This window comes from Coenobita brevimanus, chromosome 50 (assembly GCF_032717465.1).
Source record: "Coenobita brevimanus isolate Jiangsu-jjx chromosome 50, ASM3271746v2, whole genome shotgun sequence".
Classification (NCBI taxonomy): Eukaryota; Metazoa; Arthropoda; class Malacostraca; order Decapoda; family Coenobitidae; genus Coenobita; species Coenobita brevimanus.
In genome coordinates this window covers 52,440,610-52,466,531 of record NC_137003.1, presented here as the reverse complement: position 1 = coordinate 52,466,531, position 25,922 = coordinate 52,440,610, and the positions used below count along the sequence as shown (strand labels likewise).

Genomic DNA, 25,922 nt, shown 5'->3' with positions numbered 1-25,922 from the left:
GCTTGGAAACTCCCTGTACTGTTGTTTGCAGATGATACTGTGTTGTTGAGTGAAGACGAAGGGGAGCTGCAAGGCTTGGTGGATGAGTTTGGGAGAGTGTGTAAGAAACTGAATCTAAAGGTGAATGTAGGGAAGAGTAAAGTGATGGTCTTTGAGAGAGGTGAAGTCAGTGAATGTACAGCGAGGTTGGATGGTGAGGAATTGGAAAATGTGAGTACGTTTAAGTACTTGGGTAGTGTGATGAGTAAGGATGGAGGTTTGGAGGGTGAAGTGCTTGAAAGGATACAGCAGGGAAGAAAGGTTGCTGGTTCTTTGAAAGCAGTGATAAGAAACAGGGAAGTGAGCATGGAAGTGAAAAAGTTGGTATTGTGATACCAACTCTAACGTATGGAAGTGAAGCTTGGACGTTGTTGGAAAGACACAAGTCAAGAGTGAGAGCAGTGGAAATGAGTTATTTAAGAGGAGCCTGTGGAGTCACATGGAGAGACAGGCTGACGAATGAGGATATAAAGGAGCGTTGTGGTGTGGATGTGGATGTGATAGGAAGCGTTATGAGGAACACACTGAGGTGGTTTGGCCATGTGGAGAGGATGGAGGGTGAAAGACTGACGAAGAGAGTGTATGTGAGTGAGGTGGAGGGGGGAAGAGGGAGGGGGAGGCTGAGGATGAGATGGAGGGATGGGGTGGAGAGGTATATGAGAGAGGGGGGTGTGAGTTGGGAGCAGGGCAGTCAAATGGCAGGGGACAGGGCGACTTGGAGGCGATTTGTTTGTGGCCACCCCAAACGGGATTGAGGCATCTGGCAATTTAGATAGATAGAGATGTATGTATAACAGGATACGTTTTGGTACTGAGTCAGTAGCATTGTTTTTGTCTGATGCTGTTACTGTATTGTAGTTCTTAATGGGTTTGTTTGCTTGTTTCATACTGAAACCATCTGAGCTGAATCAGTTTAGGAAGTTGTGTAGTGTTTTCTGCTTTACCATTAAAGTTGTGGGATTTGTTGGCTGTATTCATATTGTTAATGGTGATTGTTTTCATTAAATGAAAAAGAAAGAAATCAGGTTGAAAATTTTTAGTGCCTGATCAGTCTTGTGTGAATTGTGCCTTGTGTACCTTCTTGTAGTTTGCTTGTTTTTTTTTTTTTTTCTAGGTTTGCTTTAATCATGTAAGATATAATAATGGGGAGGTTTAGGTTAAGAGATCATCACCCATTCCTTGGGTGTTTTAAATGGTTAACATAGGGGTACAAAATGGGAGGTCATTTTACTGATTCTGTTAAACATAGAGAATGAAAGTAATGTGAATATCATTGGCTGGGGAATTGCTGGGAGAAGGAGTGAGATGAGAAGGGAGGAAGAGGTCTGTAGGATGGAAGTAGTGGAAGCAATGAAGAAAGTCAGAATGGGGAAGACCTCAAGAATTGATGGAGTGTGTAGTCAAATGCTGAAGCATGGGGGAGAGATACTAGTATGATGGATATGAAAGATGTGCAGATTGGCTTGGGAGGAAGATAGTCTTGGAGGATTGGATGTCAGGTATAATATTCCTCTGTACAAAGGAAAAGGGAAATAAGAAGTGTGTGGTGATCGAAGGAGCGTTTATCTTCTTAGTGTAAGAGGAAAAGCATATGATAGGATACTTATTGACAGAGCTAGGGAAATAACAGAGGAAATTGATGAAGAAGAACATGGTTTTAGGAAGGGAAGAGGTTATGTAAATCAGATATTTATCTGAAGGTCTTTAGTGGAAAAGTGTCTAGAGAAGGGAAAGAAGTTTCATGCAGCCTTCATGGATTTGGAGAAAGCATATGACAGAGTAGATAGACAAGGAATGTGGCAAATATTAAGAATATTTGGGGTTAATGGGAAGCTGTTGAAAGACTTGAAGAGTATATATGAGGGCGCTGAGTCTGCTGTATATGTGGATGGTGAACTGAGTGAAATTTTCTATCTGAATGTTGGATTGAAACAGGGATGTGTCAGGTCACCAAGGTTGTTCAATCTGTATATGGATGGAATTATAAATGAGATACAAGGTACAGCATTGGATGTTAGAGAAACCCTCATGAGAGAGGGCAGCACTTGGAAACTCCCTGTACTGTTGTTTGCAGATGATACTGTATTGTTAAATGAAGAAAAAGGGAAACTGCAAGGCTTGGTGAATGAGTTTGGGAGAGTGTGTAAGAAACAGAATCTAAAAGTGAATGTAGAGAAGAGTAAAGTTAAGGTCTTTGAGAAGTGCTTGAAAGGGTATAACAGGGAAGAAAGGTTTCTGGTACTTTGAGGGAAGTGATAAGGAATAGGAAAGTTAGCATGGAAGAAAAAAAAGTCGCAGCATGATAATATTATGACACCAGCACTAATGTATGGAAGCAAAGCTTGGACCTTTTTGATGGGACACAAGTCGAGAGTGAGAGCAGTGGAAATAAGTTATTTGAGAGGGACATGTGGAGTTACATGGCGAGACAGACTAACAAATGAGGAAGTGAAGGAGCATTGTGGTGTGGTTGTGGATGTGATAGAAAGCGTTAGGAGAAATACATTGAGATGGTTTGGCCATATGGAGAGGATGGAGAGTAAGAGACTAATGAGGGGAATATATGTGAGTGCGTTGGAGGGGGGTGAGAGGAAGGGGGAGACTGAGGATGAGATGGTGGAATGGAGTGGAGAGGTATATGAGAGAGGGGGATGTGAGTGCATTGGAGTTGGGAAGAGGGCAGCAGTATGGCAGGGGACAGGGAGACATGAGGGCAGTTTGTTTGTGGCCACCCCTTATGGGGTTAAGACATCTGGCTGTAGATAGATAAATAGACATTTTACTGAAAAAGTGAATTTAAGTTTGAAAGTACTACAGTTTTGAAGGAGCATATTGAAATTGTTTTGTACTCAGCATGTCATAATAGTCAGGTTTCAGGTTAAGACTGACTTGAAATTTTTCAGCTGTCAAACCGCTGCTCATCTGGTCAACCACCATGGCAGATGGCAACACTAGCTCGAGCAATGGCTGAGGAAGAGAAGCCTAACCCAGTCGTGCAGCGTGTCAAGGTGAGGCCACATAAAGACCAGTATTGCAAATTGGGACCTGTTAGTTTAAGAAATGAGAGTTACTTCATTTTAATTAAATCTTCATGGAAGTTTACCGTCATTATTATGTTGTTGGACCTTTTTTTTTTTTGGGGGGGGAGTACTTCTAAGAATTAGTTTATCATATTTTGCTACTTAAAAGTGTTCTTCAATATCACTAGCTAATTATTGTTGCTTATAACATTAATCCAGATTACTGTCATATCTTCTAGTTCTGTGAGTGGCTTAGCTGTTTCCAAACAAATCAGATAGTGTACTTATATAATACAAGTGAAGGCAAACCACGTCAATTAATAGTAAAATGTTTGGCATTGTTTTAGTATAATGATATATGTTTTGGTTTATTAGAATAGTAGCAATCTTGAGTTGTGTATATGGTTAATTGTTATCATTTGGATTTTTCCTCCTGCAGGTTACATGTAGGCTTTAATCTTGTAGTTTCCGTATGATATCAGATTTCATATGAAAACAGTTCATTAGTGATCAGGAACTAGGCCTATCTCACAGGATGGGATGCTGATATGCATTTTTAACAGTGTGTGTGATTTTATGGATAGATATGATACTCTGTTCCCTAAGGCCCAGTTCTCCTACATGTCTCACACCTTCACATGTCATCACTTGGATATTAGTGCCTTTCATTTGTATATTATTTACTTATGCAAGGGGTAGGTGAGGGCGCTAACCATCCACTCACTCGATGTAGTGCTGCTCTCGGGTGTCTGCCCTTTCCCCTCTTCCCTCCATTCCTTCCTTCCTCTTGTGTCTTTCTTTATTTCATTCTTTCCACATCCTTCAGCCTATGGGCAACTTTACACTCCCTGTTTTGTCTTTCTGCCCATCATTCTTTCCTCTTCCTTCTGCCTGTGGGTGACTCAACACTAAGTGACAAGCCGAATGGTTTCCTGTACACCAGGAAACCATTTAATGCACTGGGTGGTAACCATATAACCAAATTATGGCGCCTGGTGATTTAGTGGGTAATTATGGCACTCCAGTGGGATTGAGCCGCTGAAGGTTTATATCCAAGGGATGGTTGGGGTTATTGTTCACGTAATGCCACTCAGGGATGAGTGAGGGTAGTCACTCTCATCTTAAATATCAGGACCAACCTGCCTAGCCCCGGGCTCCTACGCTCCTCATAGGGCAACGTAGGATTGGATGATGGATGGACGGATGAAGAAGGAACCAAATGCCAGGAGCCTGTAAACAGTTCCTTCCAAGAAAAAAAACAAAAACAGTACAACAGGGAGCCAAATTCAAGATCCGCTCATTTTGAGATGCTTGGACACTGCATTTGAGAGATGGAGATTATAAGAAATAGGAATTACAGTACAGACAGAGGGAGACAGTTCCAGAGTTGACCTGTTGCAAAAATGAAGGACTGGGAGTAATGGTTAACTCTTGCATTAGAGAGTTGGACAGAAAAGGGGTGAGACTGTTGCTAGACAGGTGCTACATGCCTAGTGTATTGGTGGAGGGATGCAAGCAGATAGTTCAGAGAAGCAGTGACTATTGAAGTAGCGATAGAAAAGAGGTATAGATGCTACAGTGCGGTGAAGAGGCAGAGGTCGAAGGGAGCCAGTGAGAGGAGGAGAGTTAATGAGATGAAAAGCCTTTGACTCCAACTTGTTGAGAAGAGCTGTATGTATGGAGCCTTCCCACACATGAGAGTTGTACTCTACACAGGGGAGAATAAAATTCATGTATAAAGTCAACAACTGTGCTGGGATAATGAAGGTACGGAGTTGGCTTAGCGTACCTAATCTCTTGGAAGTAGATTCTACAAGAGATGTAATATGATCTTTCCGAGATAAATCCTGAGGGAATGAAGCCCCAAGTATGTTTAAAGCTAGTGCAGGATTGAGCTGGATATTATTAAACATTAGTGGGTACTCCTATGGAAGATGTTGACAGGTTGGTAGGAGTAAGAACTGAGTTTTTGATGCATTTAAAACAACAAGATTACTTTTACCCTAGTCAGAGATAAGAGCCAAGTCAGACATTAAGTGTGCCATAGCCTCATCCCTTGTCTGTTGAAGTAACTGCTGAGGTGGATGCTGTGGGAAGCAAATGGAAAGGTGAAGGGTGGAATCATCAGTGTATGAGTGGATAGGGTTAGATGTACGGCTTAGAAGCTCGTTGATGAATGAGAGGAAGAGAGTTGGAGATAGGACAGAGCCCTGAGGAACAGAACTGTTGGTAGATTTAGGAGAAGAATGGTGACCATCTACAACAGCAGCTATAGAATGACCAGAAAGGAAGCTATAGATGAAAGATAGAAACCATAAGAGGACGGTTTGGAAATTAAAGATTTATGCCAGACTCAATCAAAAGCCTTTGAGATGTCAAGTGCAGTGGTAAAGCTTTTGCCAAAGTCCCGAAAGGAGGATGACCAGGAGTCTGAAAGATAGGTGAGAAGATTGTCAGTGGAGCATCCCTGACGGAACCCACACTGATGATCAGAAAGATGGTTGTGATGGGAAAGATGCTTTAAATTTTTTTTGGTAGGAATAGACACAAAAACCTTACCAACACAGGATGTTAAAGCAGTTGGGCAGTAGTTAGAGGGTTGGGAATGGCCACCCTTTTTTGGAACAGGCTGGATGAGAGCAGACTTCCTGCAAGAAGGAAAAGTATATACAAGTTGACAGACAAAGATGAAAGAGTTTCCCTAGTCAGCGTGCTCATATACCTTGTTAGTACTGAGGCCAGTGATGGCAGAAAATACATCAGTTGAAGAAATTTTAATGTTAGCCATGAGGAAGTCAGAGGGGGGAAGTGATGGAGGAACAGCACCGGAATCGTCTAAGATGGAACTGGAGTAGAAAGTCGTGAGTGAAGAGATCTGCCTTATCAGTAGAAGAAATAGCTACAGAGCCATCAGAGTAGAAAAGAGAAAGAGAAGATGATGAGGTACAGTTTTTAGAAAGGTTTTTGGCAAGGTGCCAGAAGGAGCAGGAAGAATTCGAGATGGAGAGTTCAGAGCATTTAGTATGGATGAAATTATTATTAGCAGATCGAAGAAAAGACAGCACGATTCCAGGCAGAAACATAAAAAAGATGGGATTCAGGGGTGGGTTTGCCCCAGTACCTTTTGTTGGCCTTTTCCTTGTTGTGGACAGCATTAGAACAAGTGCGATGAAACCAAAGTATCTTTGTGTTAGTCAAAGGATATGAGAAAGAAATGTATGCTTCCATGCCCGAGAGAATACCCTCCATAATGCGTATGGCACACTCAAATGGCTGTCAGCCATGGAAGCAGTAATCCAGGGAAAATCAAAGATATAATGCCTGAGGGCAAGCAGCTCCAAAGTTCCACAACCGACATTTCTTTGGAGGGTCAGCAGGCCATACTGGAGTGATAGGACAGGTTAGGGTGATTAGTATGTTATCAGAGGAGCCCAATGGAGAGGAAAGATTAACAGTGTAACCAGAAGGATTAGTTGTAAGGAAGAGGTCAAGTATGTTGGAACTCTCTCCAAGGCGGTCAGGGATACAGGTAGGCTGCTGTGCAAGCTGCTTTAGGTCATTAACCCCTCCATGGCCACCGGCTTCGAATGATGTTTAGCCGATCAATGGCCGCAGGCGTCGTTTGAGCGCGGTCTATAAAAAACTGCAAAAATTTTTGGGAAGTGAACGAACATTCTGAACGTCTTCACACTGACCTACATTACAGTCCCATACACCTCATCAAGCAGTTCAAAGCCTGCTGCTGTGATAAGTGGATTTTCGATTTTTTCGCTCCTAGTCATGCCTAAACAAGCACAACTACACCCATTATCTCGACCCAGGCAGAACATAGCATCTTTGTCCTCTCTTGCAAAACATACACAACCACCTGTTTACGATTATGAAGTAATACAGGCACATACAAAAAAGACATGATAATAAGTAAAAAATACATTTTTGTCTTGGTATCTTTAGTTATTTGCTTAGGTTTGCTGTAATTGTTTGGATCATTTGATGCAGTGCAACTTGTAGAAAATTGTGAAAACCTTTGGGAAGTGAACGAAAATCTGGGACATGAGACTGACCTTGACTTCACCCTCTCACACATCATCTGTCAGTTCACCACCTGCTGTCATGATGAGTGGATGTATGACTTTTTTGCTCGTGGCCATGCCTAAAAACACATAGTTACACCCATTATCTTGACCCAGACAGAAGATACAATCTTTTTCCTCCCTTGCAAAACACATACAACCACCCTGTTTACGAGACAGCAATATATATTGCGAAAATAACAAGGTAAAATGATAAAGATGAATGTAAAATGATAGGGAAAGATGAACATGTTATTACGGAAAAAATACATTTTCCCCCGTCTGTAAACTTATTTATTTCTGCTTTGTATCTGTATTCATAATAATTAGACTTCTGAAACTGCATTATGATTCTATTTTTAGCCATGCTTGTGGTGTGGGAGCTCGAAGTTGCGACTCAACTTCCGCGTTGCTAATTGGATCTCACGCTCCACTTTATTCTCCTGTGGCAGAGTCTAACCTTGGAGGACGTGCAGGTTTCTCATTTAAGACCGAAAATTCAACTCTTTCGCTCCCTTTTCCAAACATGGGCACAACGATAACGTAAAAAATAACTCAAAACTACCATAAACATATTTTATATAAAAAAGGTGAAAAAGTATTCATAATTTTTTTCCAGCCATTCCTAACAGATTATGTACTGAAATCATTCGATATCATCATATCTCATATATGCACAACATTTCAGCACCATTCGTATTGTTTTGGGAGATAAAAGAAAAATAACCACCTGCCCAGTTGCGTTGCGGCAGCACCCCTGGGCAGCAGATATCGGTTGCCGATATTTCTGCAACTTCCGCGCTCCATTGCAAGCCATAAAATGCATCTAGGAAGCTGGGCTTTGCACTGTTAGGTGCATCTGAACTTTCTCTTCAATATGGCAAGAAAAAAAATCAATTTTCGAAACTTCAAAAAATGGCCCCGGCGTCGGCCTGGCATGCACGGAAAATTCCGGGCCTTTGGCCATGGTGGGGTTAAGGATAGAAAAGATGTAGGCTTGTTCACCAGGTGGATCAGTGAATGGATCCTAGAATGGAGATTTCAGAGAAAGTAGAAATGGATAGGATGCATTCCATCGTAGAAGTAAGATAGTCAGTAGAATTAGGGGGTAAGTAAACAGCACAGATATACTTAATCAGAGAATGACAGGAAAGCCGAAGCCAGAGAGTCGAGAATTCAGAAGAATTAAATTCAGGAACACAATAAGGAGTTGTGTACATATACACAACAGCCACCTTTTGCATTGAAATGAGTATAGAGAAAGTAGGAGGATACAGAGAAGGGTTTGCTGTCAGTCACTTCTTACAGCTGAGGTTCAGTTGAGAAGAGAAAGTGAGGTTTAGAGGTGAAGAGGTGGTGCTCAACAGAGAGAAAGTTTGAGGAAAGGCCATGAATTTTACAGAATTGAAGAAGTGAGTCAGACAGTGGTTTCAGGCATCTTGCTGGGTCACTGCCAGGAGAGGGGTGGCTGGTGGGGACATTTGTGGTCCCCCTCTCTGGGGACTCCGAGGCTTGATTATGAGACACCATTGAAGCTGAATTTTGAATGGGAAGTGTAGTGTGTAATGTTCATGTAGTTTGGTGTTGACATTTAGAGAAACTTGTATTGGAGAGCATGCAAGCCTACTCTCTGCATTGCTGAAACTCAGAAAAAGTTCAGCAAAGGGAGATGGTCAGGAACTAGTCCTGAGGGCTAATGAAACGGGAGCTCCAGCTCTCCCTGTTATCAGCTTTCCATCCACCTTGTAAGTACCGCCCTGCTCGTCTGGTGCTACAGTCTGCTCCCATATGGAACTCATTCTAAACCTGTCTTGTTCATGACTGATGTAATTACATGAATGGTGAATCTGGTGGAAGGTTTTTCTTTTTAATTTATATTTTTTGACCAACCACCTATAGCAAGGCGGAGTGATAATGTTTTTGCCTGCATCTGTGTGTGTGCGTGTGTGCGTGCGTACCCGTGTGTGTGTGTGTGTGTGTGTGTGTGTGTGTGTGTGTGTGTGTGTGTGTGTATGTGTGTGTGTGTGTGTGTGAATGTTACCATTATATCTCATGAACATCTTGAGCTATCAACATGAAACCTTCAGGGTATCAAGATATGGCCAAAATCTTGGACAAGTTCGAAAATAGGCACTTGGGGTCAAGGTCAAGGTAACCAAAAAGGCTGCCAAAGGTCAACTGGTTTTTATCAGCCGCCTTTAGCACCATGTGACTCTACAATTCCTCTTCCGTCTTTCTTTCCTTCATTCTTTCCACTTCCTTCAGCCTGTGGGTGACTCTACACTGAGTGACAAGCCATGTGGTTTCCTGTGCACCATGAAACCATTTACTACGCTGGGTGGTAACCATATAATCAAATTTTGGCGCCTGGTGGTTTAGTGGGTAATTATTGCGCTCCAGTCGGATTGAGCCGGTGAAGGTTTATATCCAAGGGATGGTTGGGATTGATTGCTCATGTAATGCCACTCAGGGATGAGTGAGGCTGGTCACTCTCATCTTAAATGTCGGGACCAGCTGCCTAGCCCTGGGCTCCTACGCTCCTCATGGGGCAATGTAGGATTGGATGATGGATGGATGGATGGATATCTCATGAACAGCATGGGCTGTCAACATGAATCCTTCCAGGGTATCAAGATATGGACAAAAATCTTGGATGAGTTTGAAAATGGGCACTCGGGGTCAAGGTCAAGGTCACCAGAATGGTTGCCAAAGGTCAGGTAGTTTCTTTAATATGGATTGGCCTTTTGTGAAACACAGTGACAATTCCACAGAGTTTTGCAAATTTTCTTCACAGTTGGTTTGTAAGTACAGTAGCTTGTAACTTGGCCAACAGCATATTCTGGTGGGCAATAAGCATTCGGCTCCCAAATGCTTTTCTTGCATGTCAAATAGAGTTCAAATCAAGAGAAAGTTCCATGTTCCAGCCTGAATTGACACTTGTCCTTTCAGACAGCAGGTTAATTCTCAAACTACTTGACCACCACTGGATGACTGAATATTTCCATTGCCTGTAATTGCTTCATACTGTATTTGAATGATAAAAATATAACCTTTTGAATGTGATGATGTAAATGGACAGGTAATTCTTTCTTTTTTTTGGACACTTGTACCTAGCTTAGGGAAAGAAATCAAGGAGTTAATGGGGACTGTTTTTAACTTTGTCACTACAGATAGTTCTCTATAATGAAGAAATTTATCTGGAGGTAGCAAGTATAAATTATGGTAATACATCATGGGATTTATAGGGTGTTATATGAATTGGGTATTCAGTAAATTAATTATACTCTTCTGTCTTGAATCAAAGAAACTACCTCCAGTGCCAGAATCTTTGCAAAAATGTGCCACCAAAGAGAGAGTGCTTAGATGATATGGTCATATGAAGAGAATGGATGCAGTAGGGCAGTGAAAAGATACAAGTGAGTGAATTTGAAGGTGGGAGGAGATGTGATAGTGCCCATTTTCTTAGATTATTGAGGGATATGGTTAATTAGTTTGTAAGAAGGTGAGATATGGAAGATATGACTCTGAGGAATTGATGGGATTGAGATGATTGAATGAATTATGTAAAAAGGAGATTATGACAAGTTGGGGATACCATTTGGAAAGATAGTCAGTGGATTGGCTTTTCCTGGATTAGGGTCTGTGAAGTGCATGTATGAAGGAAATTACCAAAAATAATATGTACAGATGGTTAGACCTATGAGGCGTAGTCAGAACTTTGGTAATGACGTTGTGCTATAAAGTACCCTCATATGTGAGGCTGGATACCACCTCACCACCACAGAAGTAAAAGATGTATGGCCACCACATAATTATTTATTTTTCCTTTTCGGATCCACATACCCAGACCTATTGTCCTCTGAATGATAGTGAATTTTAACTCCACTGGTCATGATGGTTTCCAGGTTGTATACTGTATATATAGTTATATAAACTGCAGGTTGTAATAACTTCATGTAATAAAGCACCTTCATCTGTGTGGGGCGCACTACCTCACACACTGCCATACTCAACATGTGTTTATTCAAAAAGAAAAACATTTTAATTTCTTGACAGTCATGCATTTTTTTGACCAGCAGTGCTGAGGAAGGTTTCAGTCCCACACAACTGAGATGAGAGTGCATTATGAGATGATGTTATTACAGCCTGTCATTTACAAATATACAACAAGCTGTCAGTAATTCTCGTACTTTTGTAGGAACTAGAAGTGAAGGAAACAAGGGGGATGGTTGTGAATATGAAGAAGAGAAGAATGAGTAAGGACAAAACTGGGGCAGTAAATCTAAAAATCATGTTTAGTAATGTAGATGGATTATTATCCAAGAAAAGAGGAAATTAGAGACTATGTAAATGAAAAGAAACCTGAAATTATTCGCTTGGTGGAGACCAAATTGATACAAAATTATTTGGATGGAACAAGTGTAATGTGTGGTGGAAGGGTAGGAAGGGGAAGTTTAGGGGAGGTGTGATGAGTCTAACCCATGCTGATTAAAAACAAAAAAGATAGAAATTGAAAATACCATGGCTGAACTTTTGGGAATGGAAATAGAGGACTACTGTGCAGAAAATTAGATGTAATAGTATTTTATATGCCCCCCCAAACTAGGGTATGGATAAAAGAAGATTATGAACAGTTGATAAGAGAATCCATTATGAAGATAAAAATGTTAATTGAATGAAGAAATCTATCTATCTATCTATTGCCAGACACCATAATCTCGTAAAGGGTGGCCATTTGACACTGAGTTAGTTGTTTTACAGGGTGGGGCACCAACCCTCCACCAACCCACTTGTTGACACGTAGGGAGCACGTATGATTTGGTTATATGGTTACCACCCAGCGTTGTAAGTGGTTTCTTGGCTTACAAGAAACCATTTGGCTTGTCACTCAATGTAAAGCCACCTGTAATGGAAAGAAAAGGAATAAGAAGTGACAGGAAAGATAGGAGAAATAGGAAGAGAGGAGGGCAGGCACAGAAAAAAAATGATAAAAGCTAAGGAAGTAGGCAGCACTACATCACATGAGTGGATGATGGTCGCCACCACCTACCACAAAATGATACAGTAGAATAATAATCATGGGGGATTTTAACTGTAGAGAAGTTGTTTGGGAAAGTATGGATGCTGGGAACAATGAGGAATCGTGGAGAAATAAATTGATGGAATCTGCAATGGAAAACACGTTAACTCAACTATAGTTCATCGAACTGTTTTGAAGGCTCCAACTTGCTTGTATGCATTGGCCTTTGTCACCTAATGGCGACTCTCCATGCTGCTCGATCTCAGGTAGCTTCCCTATTTAGTCCCTTGTCCCTGAGGTCACACTCAGTGACCTCATCCCGGGCCATTTTCGGTCTGCCTCTTGCAACCCTACCCCTGACATTAACACTTCTCACTTTCTGCACCCAGTTATCATCTCCCATCCTCTCCACATGCCCAAACCACCTCAGTCTACCCCTCCTCACTGCAACACCAATACACTCAAGTCCCATCCTACCCTTCAACTCTTCCATTGTAAACCTAGCCCCCCTGAGGCCTCATCCACAGGGATGCACTGCACATCCACCTAATCATTGTTATTTCTGTACGTTTGAGCCTGTGAATTTCCTTTTCCTTTACTGCCCAAGTCAAACTACCATACAGCATTACACTCCTTACACATGCTGCATACAAAGGTCTCATAACACGGTGAGAGAGAGCACTCTCCATGTCAGGAGAGGCAACAGCTCTGTGAACCGCTTCCAACCACTCCTTTTTCTAACCTCGGAGTTAGCCCCAGCCCCACCTCCAGCACATAACATGTCTCCCAAATAACAAAACTCTTCCACACACTGTGGAGCCTTACCTGCACATTCAATCCGTTCATGCCTGACAATCTCTACTTGCTCTCCTTGACACACCGCACACATGAAATCAGCATTATCTCGTAGTCTATCTCTAATACCACTACATCTCTTTTGGCACTCACTTATCACAGACACTGCACAAGATGGAATTACTTCCCACACCTTGGTGGCAGATTGCACATGGCCACTCTCCTTCTTCTTCAACAGTACCGCCACCAGCCCTAGATACCATCACTTTCGTTTTATCTGCATTTAGGTGGGGACTCTCACCATCCACTCACTCAATGTGGTGTTGCTTTCGGATGTCTGCCCTTTCCTCTCCTCCATCCTTCTTTCCTTCCATCCTCTTCTGTCTTTCTGTTCTTCATTTTTTCCTCTTCCTGCTGCCTGTGGGTGACTGTACACTGACTGACAATCCAAATGGTTTCCTGTGCACCAGGAAACCATTTACTATGCTGGGTGGTAACCATATAACCAGATTTTGGCATCTGGTGGTTTAGTGCATAATTACAACGCTCGAATAGGATTGAGCCAGTGAAGGTTTTTATCTAAGGGGTGGTTGGGGTTTATTGTTCACATAATGCCACTCGGATGAGTGGCATTACGTGAGCAATACTATTACATCTAATTTTCTGTCCGGACCAACTTGCCTAGCCCCAGGCTCCTACGCTTCACATGAGGCAATGTAGGATTGGATGATGAGTGAATGAAAACTCTAAGCCCTTGTGCCCCATACCATCTCTCCACTTCCTAAATCTTTCCTCTGCCTTCCTTTCATTCTCAGCAGTCAACACCAAATCATCAGCATACAACATCTCCCACGGGAATCCATTTCTGAAGTCACGTGAGAGGGCCTCAGGTACCATGATAAACAACAAGGGGCTCAAAACTGACCCCTGGTGCACATCAGCATTCATGGAAAACTCATCACTCAAATCTCCATTCACCCTTACCTGGGTGTGAGCACCCACATACCTGGCCATAACCACCCTAACCAGCCACTCCTCAATCCCAGGCTTTCTCATTACTGACTTCACCACCTCTCTAGGGACTCTGTCAAAGGCCTTCTCCACATCTACAAAATGAAGTACAGTTCCCTTTTCTCTCCTATATATTTTTCTTGAAGCTGTTGAACAGTGAATATTGGCATCAGTGGTCCCTTTGCCTGGCATAAGCCTGAACATCATCTCATCAGTATTCACTCTTTCTAATCATACCTTCCAGAACTCTCCCCATTACCTTCATTATCTTGTCTAAAAGCTATATGCCTATATAATTTCCTTTTTCTAGGGCATCACTCTTACCCTTGTACACATTTACAATTACACTCTTCAGCCAGTCATCTGGAACAGCACACACACACACACATGTATATATATATATATATATATGTGTGTGTGTGTGTGTGTCTGTGTGTGTGTGTGTGTGTGTGTGTGTGTGTGTGTGTGTCTGTGTCTGTGTGTGTATATAAGCATATTCATCAGATCAGTGACACAGGTCAGCGACCAACTTCACTTCTTTATTTCCTGAGGTTTTCAGCATTTCAGCAGGTAGCCCAGACACACTTGCTGCCTTCCCCACGAGCATCCTGCCTATTCCCCCACTCACAGTAGCATTGTCAGTCAAAGGCCAAGGGCCGAACACTGGATCTTTTAGCTCCAAACCTTTCGTGTCCCAGTCAAACTCCTCATTGAACAACCCACTGTAATGCTTTCTTCATGCATATTTAATATCCCCACTGTTCACCACTACCCTTCCTTCATCATTCTTCACACACTGCTCACCTTTGATATCTCTATTGTCCCTCTTCATCTGATTTGCCTCCTTATGTATCATGTTCTTCCTTTCTACATGGTTTAGGTTATTAAGTAAAAGTCCCTGTGACTCAGATTTCACCCTGTAAACCTCTTTTCTAGCCCTACACTTGGCAGGCAGGTATTCCTCTCTGTTACCACCCTTCTTCCATTCCCAGAAAAGCCTTGTTTTCTCCTTACCTGCAACCTCTACACCCCCATCCCACCACCAAGTTACTTTATGTCTTGGTGGGCCTCTTGTCCATCCACATACTGAATCAGTAACTCTCAAGAGTTTGGTCTTGAAGGCTCTGTACTGTTCATTAACACTTCTGTCAATGTCTCCCTGTTCAATCACCACCCTCCTCATTTCGTTACAGAAGGCATCCTTTACTGCTTTGTTTTTCAACTTCCATATTTTCCTCCTAGGTGCATAGGTCCTCTTTTTCAATGCCCTTGGTTGTTTCTTTTATACTGTTGGTTAGGTTTATGCATTGTTTTCTCTTTGCTTTGTACCTTTTTTTTTTTTTTTTTTTTTTTTTTTATAAATAAATAAATATTTTGACTTTCTTTTAATGTTTGTGTTCGGGGGCATATAACCACTGCTGTTATGCTGCCACATCACATTTTCACTGATTGATTCATTCATTCTTCATCACCTGCTCCTTATGCACCACATCACATATCAATAACTTGTCTTGCTGCACACACTCCTTGTTTCTTATTACTATAACAACCCTCACTAACCTTGTATCAGCCCTCCTGACCAGGAAATTGTCTGGCTGCTGTTTCCCCAGCCTCGTGTGTAATCAGCCTACTCTCTTTCTTCCTAAAATGTTTGTTTTACACAATCATGTTCATTGCCTCTCCAAACTTGAGTATTCTTTCCCTTTCCTCATTTCTTGTACCATACGCACATCCCTCACGTATTCCTTCATATCCTTGAGCTCCTTCACTTACTTGACCATTTAAATACCCTTCCAAAACTACAATCTCATCATCCCCCATACCACTTACTGCACATATTAAGTCATCCCTAAATCTGTCCATCTCTACTTCATCCAAGCCTGCCTGTGGAGCATACACCGATATAAATGCAACCATTTTCCCACTGAACAAAACTTTCACAACTACTAACCTATTACTTACTCTCACAACATTCATGACATAATCCACCCATTTCTTCTCATCCAACACACCCACACCACCATATCCATCTGTTCCACCTTGCCAAAACAACTTATAGTAACAATCCCTCCCAGCAATCTTTCTGGCTGATCCACCCATTTACCGGACTTTTTGCACACATCCCACATCCACCCGCCTCCTACTCAGTGTTTCAACCACTTCCTCTGCTCTACCCCTCAAACTTCCCACACTCCATGACACCACTTCTATCTCTCTGGGTGATTTTGTGTCCAGTTCTTGCTTTGAATTTCACTCTTTAACTTGGTCATAATCAGTAAAAATAATAAAGGGGAGAGACATGCCTGTCATAATCAGCTAGCAGCCTGGGAACCGCAGTGTCCTGCATCCTCTAGCACAGGTTCAAGCCCCATCTCACCCTGGCTGCACGATCTGTGCCAACCGAGCCCTCGTCACGTTTCTCCTCGAAAGGTCCATCACTAGGTAGCGGTGGCAGTTTTCTGGCCACATGCCGTTGCATCAAGGCTGGACATGGTATTCACAAAAGGACCCAAATGATGTGAAGAACATAACATACCAGTGCCTCTTTGGTAAGAGTGATCATCTGGTTATTGAGATGGAAGTGGTGTGAGTAAGGGATGGAGAAAGAGATAAAAAACAGAGAAAACAGATAGGGTTATGGAAAGGCAGGCTTTGCTTTCCAAAGGAACTTTTTACAAACTGTCGACTTGAGCAAAATGAATGCGATCGCAAATGTTGAGGAGAAATATGAGTTTCTGATAGAAGTATATAAAACAGGAGTCAGTAAATATATCCCAAAACTCTCCACAACATTGTTAAGGAAGAAAGAATGGTTTAACAATAGGCAATAAACAGAGTATGGAATAAAGTGAGAAGAAGGTATACTGAAAGAGCATGGAAGGAATACAAGCAGGTAAGAAATTAATAGGTAAGTGTGCGGAGAGAGGAAGAAAGGAAATGTGAAAACGATATCACAACTATGTGTAAAAAGAACCTAAACTATTTTATAGGTTTTTAAATGGTAAAATGAAAGTTAAGGACAGTCTAAAGGATGGAGATGAAACTTACAAAAGAGAAGAAGATTTGTGTGAAATAAAGAACATCAAGCTGCAGTCAGTCTGTGTTTTGGAAGAGGAATTTAGGGAAACTGAAATAAAACCCAGGATGATGAGAATGGGAGAAATTGCAGTTCACATAAATGAGGTTCTACAGCTGATGAGGGACTTGGATGTGAGGAAAGCAGTGGGACCAGATGGTGTGGCTGGATGGATCAAGAAGGAATGTGCTGACCAATTAGTGTGGCCTGTTTATGTCATCATTAAGAGCTGTCTGGAAAATGGACAGTTACCTAAAGACTGGAAAAGATTAAATATTGTGCCAATCTTTAGGGGAGGAGATAAGGAAGATCCACCCAATTACAGACCTGTATCACCAGTGTTGTTTGTGAAGTCTGTGTGACAAATTTTAGGAAAAGGTAGATTAAGTATTTAGAAGAAAATTAAGTGATATCACCAAAACAATTTGATTTTAGGGAAGGAAGATTTTGTGTTACTAACCTATTAAGTTTCAGTAGTAGGGTAATAGATGCCATACGAGAGAGAGAGAGAGGGTTGGCAGATTGTGTCTGACTTGATCTCAAGAAAGCATTTGGCAGGGTGTCCCATACGACTGCTGTGGAAGTTGAAGATCTTTGGAGGAGTGCTTTGGAAACTATTAAAGTGGATGAAGGATTATCTGATAGGAAGGCAGATGAGCACAGTCATAAGGGACAAGGTTTTACAATGGAAAAATGTGACCAGTGGAGTACCCCAAGGCTCTGTCTTAGCCCCAATAACCTCTGATGTATTATAAATGGTTTGCCAGAAGATATGAATAGTTACATGAGAGTGTTTGCAGATGATGCTAAAATCATGAAACATTAAATGTATTGATAGTTGTGTGGATAAACTCCACAGTTAGAGCCAGACTTAGAAAGTGAATTTCGGTGCCAAGAAGTGTAATTTATTAGAAATGGGAGTGAGTGAAAAAAAGACCACATTGGATGTAGAAAATAGCAGTGAGATAATTAGTAAAAGAAAAGATGAGAAGGACACGGGAGTGATTATTCAGGATGACCTGTCACCAGAAAAGCATATAAACAGAATCATTGGAGGCACTTATGGATTGCTGATCAACATGAGAGTGACTTTTATTTATACTGACAAGGAAATGCAGAGGGAGTTGATAGTGACCATGGTAAGACCAAGCCTACAATATGCAGCTGTGGTATGGTGGCCTCTTTTGAGGAAGCATATTGATACACTGGAGAAAGTTCAACGGATGACAACAAGGATGATACCATGCTTAAGGGAACTGACCTACGAGGAGAGATTAAAAAAACTGAAGTTACCAACACTGCACGAGAAAAGGGAAAGGGGTGACTTGATCACGATATTTAGAAATGTAAGAGAACTGGAATGGGTGGATAGAGAGGATCTTTTTGTGTTGGGTTATGGAAGAACAGGAGGTCATGACTTCAAGTAGAGGAAAAGTAGATGTCTTAATGATCTTAAAAGGTTCAGTTCCCAAATAGAAGCATAGGTACTTGGAATGACTTAGACGAAGTGGTGGTGCAGGCAAAAAACATTCACATGTTTAAAAGTAGACTGGATAAATGTAGATATGAAGACAGGACAACACAAGCTTAGCTCAGTTCTTGTATACTACAAATAGGTAACTACAGTTAGGTAGATACACACACACACACACACACACACACACACACACACACACACACACAATCCATTACGGACAAGGGAATCACCTATACACAAGAGAAGGATATTTGTGAAGCACTAAACAAGAAATTCCAATCAGTTTTTACAGAGGAAAAAAATTTTTGAGAGGGATTATGTGGAACATGCATGCCCACACATACTGTACTAACAGATATACAAACATCAGAAAAAGTAATACTGGAGGAACTAAGTAAATTAGACAAAGGAGAAGCAAATGGTCCTGATGAAATTTCACGTTGGGTACTACGTGAATGTGCAAAGGAGTTAAGTAAACTATTATTTTTAATTTTCAAGAAATCCTTGAGTCAAGGTAAACTACCTGATATTTGGAAGAAAGCAAACATTGTTCCCTTATTCAAGAAAGGGAATGGACAAAATCCACTCAACTACCGACCAGTATCACTAATCAGTGTTGTAAGCAAGGAATTAGAAAAGCTTATAAGAAAAGCTTGGGTAAATCATCTAGAAGAACACAGTATGATAACAGAAAGACAGTTTGGTTTCAGAAAAGGAAAATCATGTGTTACTAATCTGTTGAGCTACTATGACAGAGTAACAGACACATTACAGGAAAGAGAAGGATGGGTGGACAGTATCTATTTAGATTTCAAGAAAGCATTTGACACAGTACCACACCAAAGACTCTTATGGAAACTCCACCATCAAGGAGGAATTCGAGGCAAACTGTATTGTTGGATGCAAGATTTTTTCTCATAAGAAGAGAAATGAGAACAGTACTAAGGGGAAATTACTCATCATGGAAAGAAGTGACTAGTGGAGTACCACAGGCTCAGTGCTGGCACCAATCATGTTTTTAATGTATATAAATGATACAGACAGTAACACTGGAAATGAAAGCTATTTAAATATGTGTGCAGATGATGCAAAAATACAAAGGAGAATTACTAACACAGACTCTTGTAAAAAGCTACAAGAAGAATTGAATAAATTACATGAATGGAGTAATACATGGCATATGGAATTCAATGTGGACAAGTGTCATGTAATCAAGTTTGGTAAAAGTGGAAAAAGACCTGATTGGGATTATAAGTTAGGAAATAAAACCCTACACTTATCAGAAAGAGAGAAGGACCTAGGTGTGATTATCAATATCAGACTATCTCCGGCTGACCACATTAGTGAGAAGGTACGGAACATGTATACACTGCTTGCAAATATGAGAATAGCATTCACATACATAAATGAAGATCTGCTAAGAAAGATAATAACATCATTCATCAGACCAACCCTGGAGTATGCATCAGTAGTCTGGAGTCCTTATCTCAAAAAACACATAGGCAAGATTGAAAAAGCTCAAAGGGCAGCTACAAGATGGGTACCAAGCCTACGGAATCTAAGCTACGAAGAAAGACTAAATAAACTGAATCTACCAACACTACAGGAGAGAAGGAAAAGAGGTGACATGATTATGCTATATAAATGCATATCAGGGAAGGAGAAAATAGACATAAATGATTACTTAACCTATGGGGAAGCATCAGCAAGAGGACACTGCAAAAAACTGCATAAGAGAGGTGATAAAGACGTAAGGAAATGTAGTTTCCCAAATAGAGCAATTGATCCGTGGAATGCACTACCGAATGAAATAGTGTGTGCCAAAACAATTCACAATTTTAAGGATATGTACGATAAATATGGTTTAAGACACGCGACAGTACGATCTTGACTCATTCCTGTAAAGATACAGTTAGGTAAGAACAATTAGGTAAGAACACACACACACACACACACACACACACACACACACACACACACACACACACACACACAGGTAAAAGAGAGAGAGAGAGAGAGAGAAAAAAAAAATTCAGGATGATGATGATGATGGTGTACCACTGATGAGCTATTTCCCATTTTTCACCACTAGAGATATCCTATGTTTATAGGAGTGAAGTGGTCTAGTGACTAAAATGCCACAGTCAGAGTGACAGCCTTGCATTAGTTGGATCCCCAAAAGGTACTGATTTTTTTTTTTCTTTCCCCTAACCATAGTGAATAGGCTGGTCATCTACTGTTTGTTGTACTTGATCATTGCAGCCTAGCCTCTGGCCCTGTGCCTCAGAGGGAGTAAATTGGGATTTGCTCTTATTGTTTTTGCCTGTATTTTTAAACTACAGTTTGAATTCCTGGGAGATGGCTGAAGGTTTTATCAGTCATGTCATGCCATCAAGGATCTAGACCAGTCACTTGCCCTTAAATACCAGTCTTGGGGCCTGTACTTGCAAAGGATAATGTGGACTGAATTATGTCTTTTTATGCTAACTGGGGTCATGAAGCATGCCTGTTCTTTAACCCATGTAGTGTGGGAATGTCCTTTCTTTTTATTCTTCCCATCCCCTCACAATTTTATTCAGCTTAGACCTTTTGAACTAAGTTTTTTGATGTAACCTTCATAAATCCCTTTGATATGAGAGGCCTAAACTGAATAAAATAATTTGGTAGCACCAAGAGTGAACTAAGAGAAGATGTCACTGAACTCAAGTGGTTAACATTGCTCTCCATGCACAGGTGATTATGTCTGCGGGTCTGTTAGTGGTTCATGCAGTAACACGTTGGTCTCTCTCCTTGGCACCGGACTCCCTCACTCTCGTTCCACCCGCACTTAACGTGTCATCAGAGCCACATGTCGTTGTCAGGTGAGACTGGAATAGTACCGGTTAGAATGGAGGGTGACATGGAGGTGAGTTTTTTGTGACCATTCCTTCCAGGATTAAGGCTTGTAGCAATAGACAGAGACAAAATGCAAATTGATTATGGTAGTTCTCCCTCTGGTGTGTTTTTATCTTGTTTCTTAACCCTACCTTATCTAATCCTTAAGTAGGAAAAGGAAGTCATGATGATGATGAAGGTGATGAGAATAAAATTACAAGTGATCCTTGTTGTATCAGCAGTGTGTTCTGAAATATAACAACAGCCCATGAACATTGCCTCACATGCAGATGAAATTACCGTAACAACCATGCACCACATTGCAGACAACCTCTGCAGAGCAACATGAGAACCTCAACATTTCAGTTATGGACCAAGGACAAAAGGCAGACATTGCTTCAGCCAAATCTACCACTACATTCATCACCAGCAGCAGTCATGAGCACAGGTTCACCCTTAACATTGGACTTAACTAGGTACTAGTGCCACATACCCCATTCACTAAGATCCTTCAAGTGATAAATGATACTGGGCTCCATATACAGTACATCAAGAGGAGGTGCACCCCCAGACTCAACACACTCAGGGCACTTATACGGACAGACATTGGGCAGCGAACTGAGACGCTTTCCCTACTCAACAAACAGTATATCGGATTAGTGTTGTCCTATGCCATCCCATCATAGCCTTCCATCCTATCTAACACCCACTACAACACCCTGCAGACCATACAGAACAGTGCTGTTATCATCATCACTGGCAGCACTGATACCACTCTGGCATCTTACTTATACTTTGAAACTAAAGTCCTCACTCTCAGAGAATATCTTGAGAGGTACACAATTCTGTGTGACAACCTGCACTAGCACACAGCACCCCTATCATTGTATGATAGAGCTACATTACACAACTAGGCACATATTACAATCGCCTCACAAACATTACCAGACCCTCTTCATCTGCGTTCCACCTCCAGACATTCCAACACAAGCAATGAAAACATGCCTTCATACTCATCATATGTGCAGGGATATACAACTCTTCAGTCAGAACACAAAATTGTAAGCCCCTCCTCCTGACATGCACCCATTAGAAATATCCTTGAATAGAGCCGGCTGGCTTCACCTAGCTAGGCTTAGATCAGGACATCACCCAGCCCTCTCGAGTTATCAGTTCTGGGCTGGATGGAATCAGGTGACACATGTCCTGCTTGTAGAATAGGCAACATAACCCACATAATGAAACAGTACACAACACATGCCGCACTGAAATGGAGTCACAGCATGAGTGTTGTATGGATTGTATGAGACAGCTCCATAGGGTTAGTTGCTTACCTGTGGTACAGGTCCATAGGGTTAGTTGCTTACCTGTGGTACAGGTCCATAGGGTTAGTTGCTTACCTGTGGTTGACGGGCCTGCTTGCCAGGCAGACCAGGGTTGAGCAGCACCGACAGCTTTTGTCCATATATTTGATGTAAATTAAGGGAAATAGCCGACCAGCTCTTTTGCTTTAGTGACACTGGAGGTGGCAGTATTTCTGCAATTAAAAAGCAGTTAAAACACACACACACACACACACACACACGTGATATTATTAGCAATTTACTTTGTATTTTATATTTTTGCAGTATTTATGCATATGCAGCTTAGTAACGATTAGGGTAAATAAGTTTGTAAAAGGTCTGTATTTATATGTATTGTTTACAGTTGAGGCTAGGCACAGAACTAACTATTAATAACTGAGATAACCAGATAAGTTCATTGTTGAAGTAACAATACCAGTTTGACTCATTCGAGCACAGCTGTGCACTGAAGAAGGATCAGAGCTTTACTGTTGCATTAGTAAGTGATTTGAACTTTCTTCTCCCTGTTATGTTGTCCCTATGTTAGATTAGCATGGAGTAAAGTACCATAAGACAGACAGATTTTGAATTATTTTGTCGTTGATTACTTAATGAAATTTGAATGTTTGGAGAAATCATTCTGCTTCTGATACTTTCAGATATCTGTGCAGCTTGGCTGCAGGTATTTAAAATGCCTTTTTTATTTTTTTTTTTATTTTTTATTATTTTAACATTGGTAGGCAAACTTGATGGATGGGTGAAGTGAAAAGAGCAGTTTATGAGAACTCTGGAATGGAGTATGGCTTTATGCTAACACTGTTTAGTATGGCTGTCCAGGACCTCATGAACATCTGCTTTGTTGACCTCCTCAAACCCTGCCTTATGCAAGAGGCCAAAGGCTTCATGCTAAATGTTCACCATTGTGAACCCCATAAAGGAGTGTGCACATTCTGGCCATACTTTTCTCCTGACAGCAGTCAGTGTGCTTGGCTGCACCTCCTTCCATACTGCCATAATGTTGTCAGTGGCATTCTTGATATTATATTTTTTCCAGAAACACCACACTGCGTCAGTCTCCTCTGAGTTGCTGGCCCTCACCATTTGCTCCGTGGTGGGGTGGAGGATCTAGGCTTTAAAAATGTCGATACTACCTAGTACTTTGGGCTGGAGCAACAATGTTGTGTAGGAGGTCAGGTCTACCACTTTGATATTATCCATCTAGTCCTCCATACCGTCAGAGTGTTTTGTGGCGTTGACCACCAGGAGGAGGAAACGGTTTGCCAAGTTGTTACGGTTGGCATGGTCATGCAGGTGGGGGGACTGGTAATATACCACATATGAGTGGCAGATTTTGGAGGTTAGCCAATCCCTGGAGTAACTTAGTAACCCAAAGATTCTCCCTCACATACCCCTGCCTGGGGGTTTTCCCAGTGATAAACAAGGTCTGCATTCTCACCAAGGAGGAGGGGGAGGCAATCCTTTGCAGCCTTAAACCATGGCACACACATTCTTCCTTGCTTATATAGGTCTTACAGGAGATCCATCCATCTATCCCTTATCCAGTTCTACGTTACCGCATAGGAGCCTGGGGCTAGGCAAGTTGGTGCTGACATTTAAGATGAGAGTGACCAGTCTCTCATCCCTGAGTGGCATTACATGAGCAATAAACCCCAAGCACCTCTTGGATGGCTGATGAGTCACACTATCGTGACCATGGAATAGGATACAAAAACCCACACTGGCAGATGAAAAAAGATGTATTTCCAAACATGTTCAGTGACAGCTGTTGCCCTCTTCATTAATCTACAGCACTAGGAGATCATTAATCAACAGCACTGGGAGACACTCCATCTTCTCCATAATTGGTTCCCCTGTTTTGGTTAATCACTTAGCAGTCAGGGTAAGCATGTTCTGTGACACCACAGGACAGCATCACATTTTTTATTACAGTAGAAACTGTGGACTGGGGGAGCTATAGGCCTCAGTGATCTTACTCTCCCCCTGCCCCTCCTTATGATGTTTAACAATATTTGGTTTCACATCAAGGAAAAGACTATGCCATACCCTTTTAACCTTGCCCATGGCAGCATCAGTATCACCATTCATTCCAAATTGGGTTAGCATGATTTCTATATCACAATTTTCAGTTATTTCACACACAAAATAGTTATCTTCCCACTTACTATCACACACTGCGCTATTCATTGCACACTCACACTGTTATCTGGTCAAACCACCCATGGTTCGCCTTTAAGGTCTCACTAGCATCAAGATCTCACGTCACCCTTTTTTCCTCCCATAGCGAGTGAGTCGTGGTGCAAATATATGCTCGGCTCGTGGGTGCCTTGCACTGGTTCAAGTCCTCCACCCACATGTGGAGCATCCGCTCCAGCTCCTCCATTGCAGGCTCTCCCTGGCAGGCAATACTGGAGGGGGATAAGGTTGCAACCTCCCCAGCAGCAGCCTTAATGGCCTTCTTCTTCTTGATGATGGTGGAGACAGTCGACTGGGCCAGGTGGAGAGCCAAGGCAATAGCACACGCACCTTCACCTTTGTTGTGGTGGTAAAGAATATCTAGTTTAACTTCTAGAGACACAGTCTTACGAACACGCTTTGTGGGAACATCACCAGCACCAACACTAGCAGGCCACTTACCGCCCCAACTAGGGCCTCCACTAGCACCACCACTAGCCCCACCACATGCAGCACCCTTACCAGACATTATCATACCTATATAGGCCAAAAATCACACAATATCACACTCCACACACGATTAGTATCACTGTTCTACTCACGGCACTGCTCGTTATGATGCAGTACGATTGCAGCTTGTGTAATGTTGGTGGTGCAAAACGATGCATGGTGGGTGAGCTTGAGAAATTCTTACTCGGAGATGGCTGGTGCGAGAAGAATGATATGGGTGAGTGCGGGGTGATCGATGGCTGTGGGGCGTGCGCAAGTGTTTCTGCACATCGTGGGTGGCGGGTGGGCTCAGCTGGCTGTGGGAACGCATGCGATTCAAAATTTCGGAGGGCCCATCGTTAAACCGGGGCCTTGCCATCGGGTAGTTGGGTTTTGGTAGTATGTGTACCCTCATCGCTAAGCCAGGTATCGCATCTAGGGGTATCGTTTATCGGGGTATTACTGTACGTATCATGGTGACACATATTTATAGTGTTTATTATGAGACTTAC

At 41.9% G+C, this 25,922-nt stretch overlaps 1 protein-coding gene across 1 annotated transcript in view; it reads left to right on the top strand.

Moving 5' to 3' along the window:
- Nucleotides 1–25,922, top strand: part of Hmgcr (HMG coenzyme A reductase) — a 217,801-nt gene that overhangs the window by 106,007 nt on the left and 85,872 nt on the right. Inside the window, exons 7-8 of the mRNA XM_080272343.1 lie at nucleotides 2,943–3,047; nucleotides 21,245–21,372. Of these exons, the coding sequence (XP_080128469.1) occupies nucleotides 2,943–3,047; nucleotides 21,245–21,372 (233 nt within the window). The remainder of the gene's footprint in view (nucleotides 1–2,942; nucleotides 3,048–21,244; nucleotides 21,373–25,922) is intronic.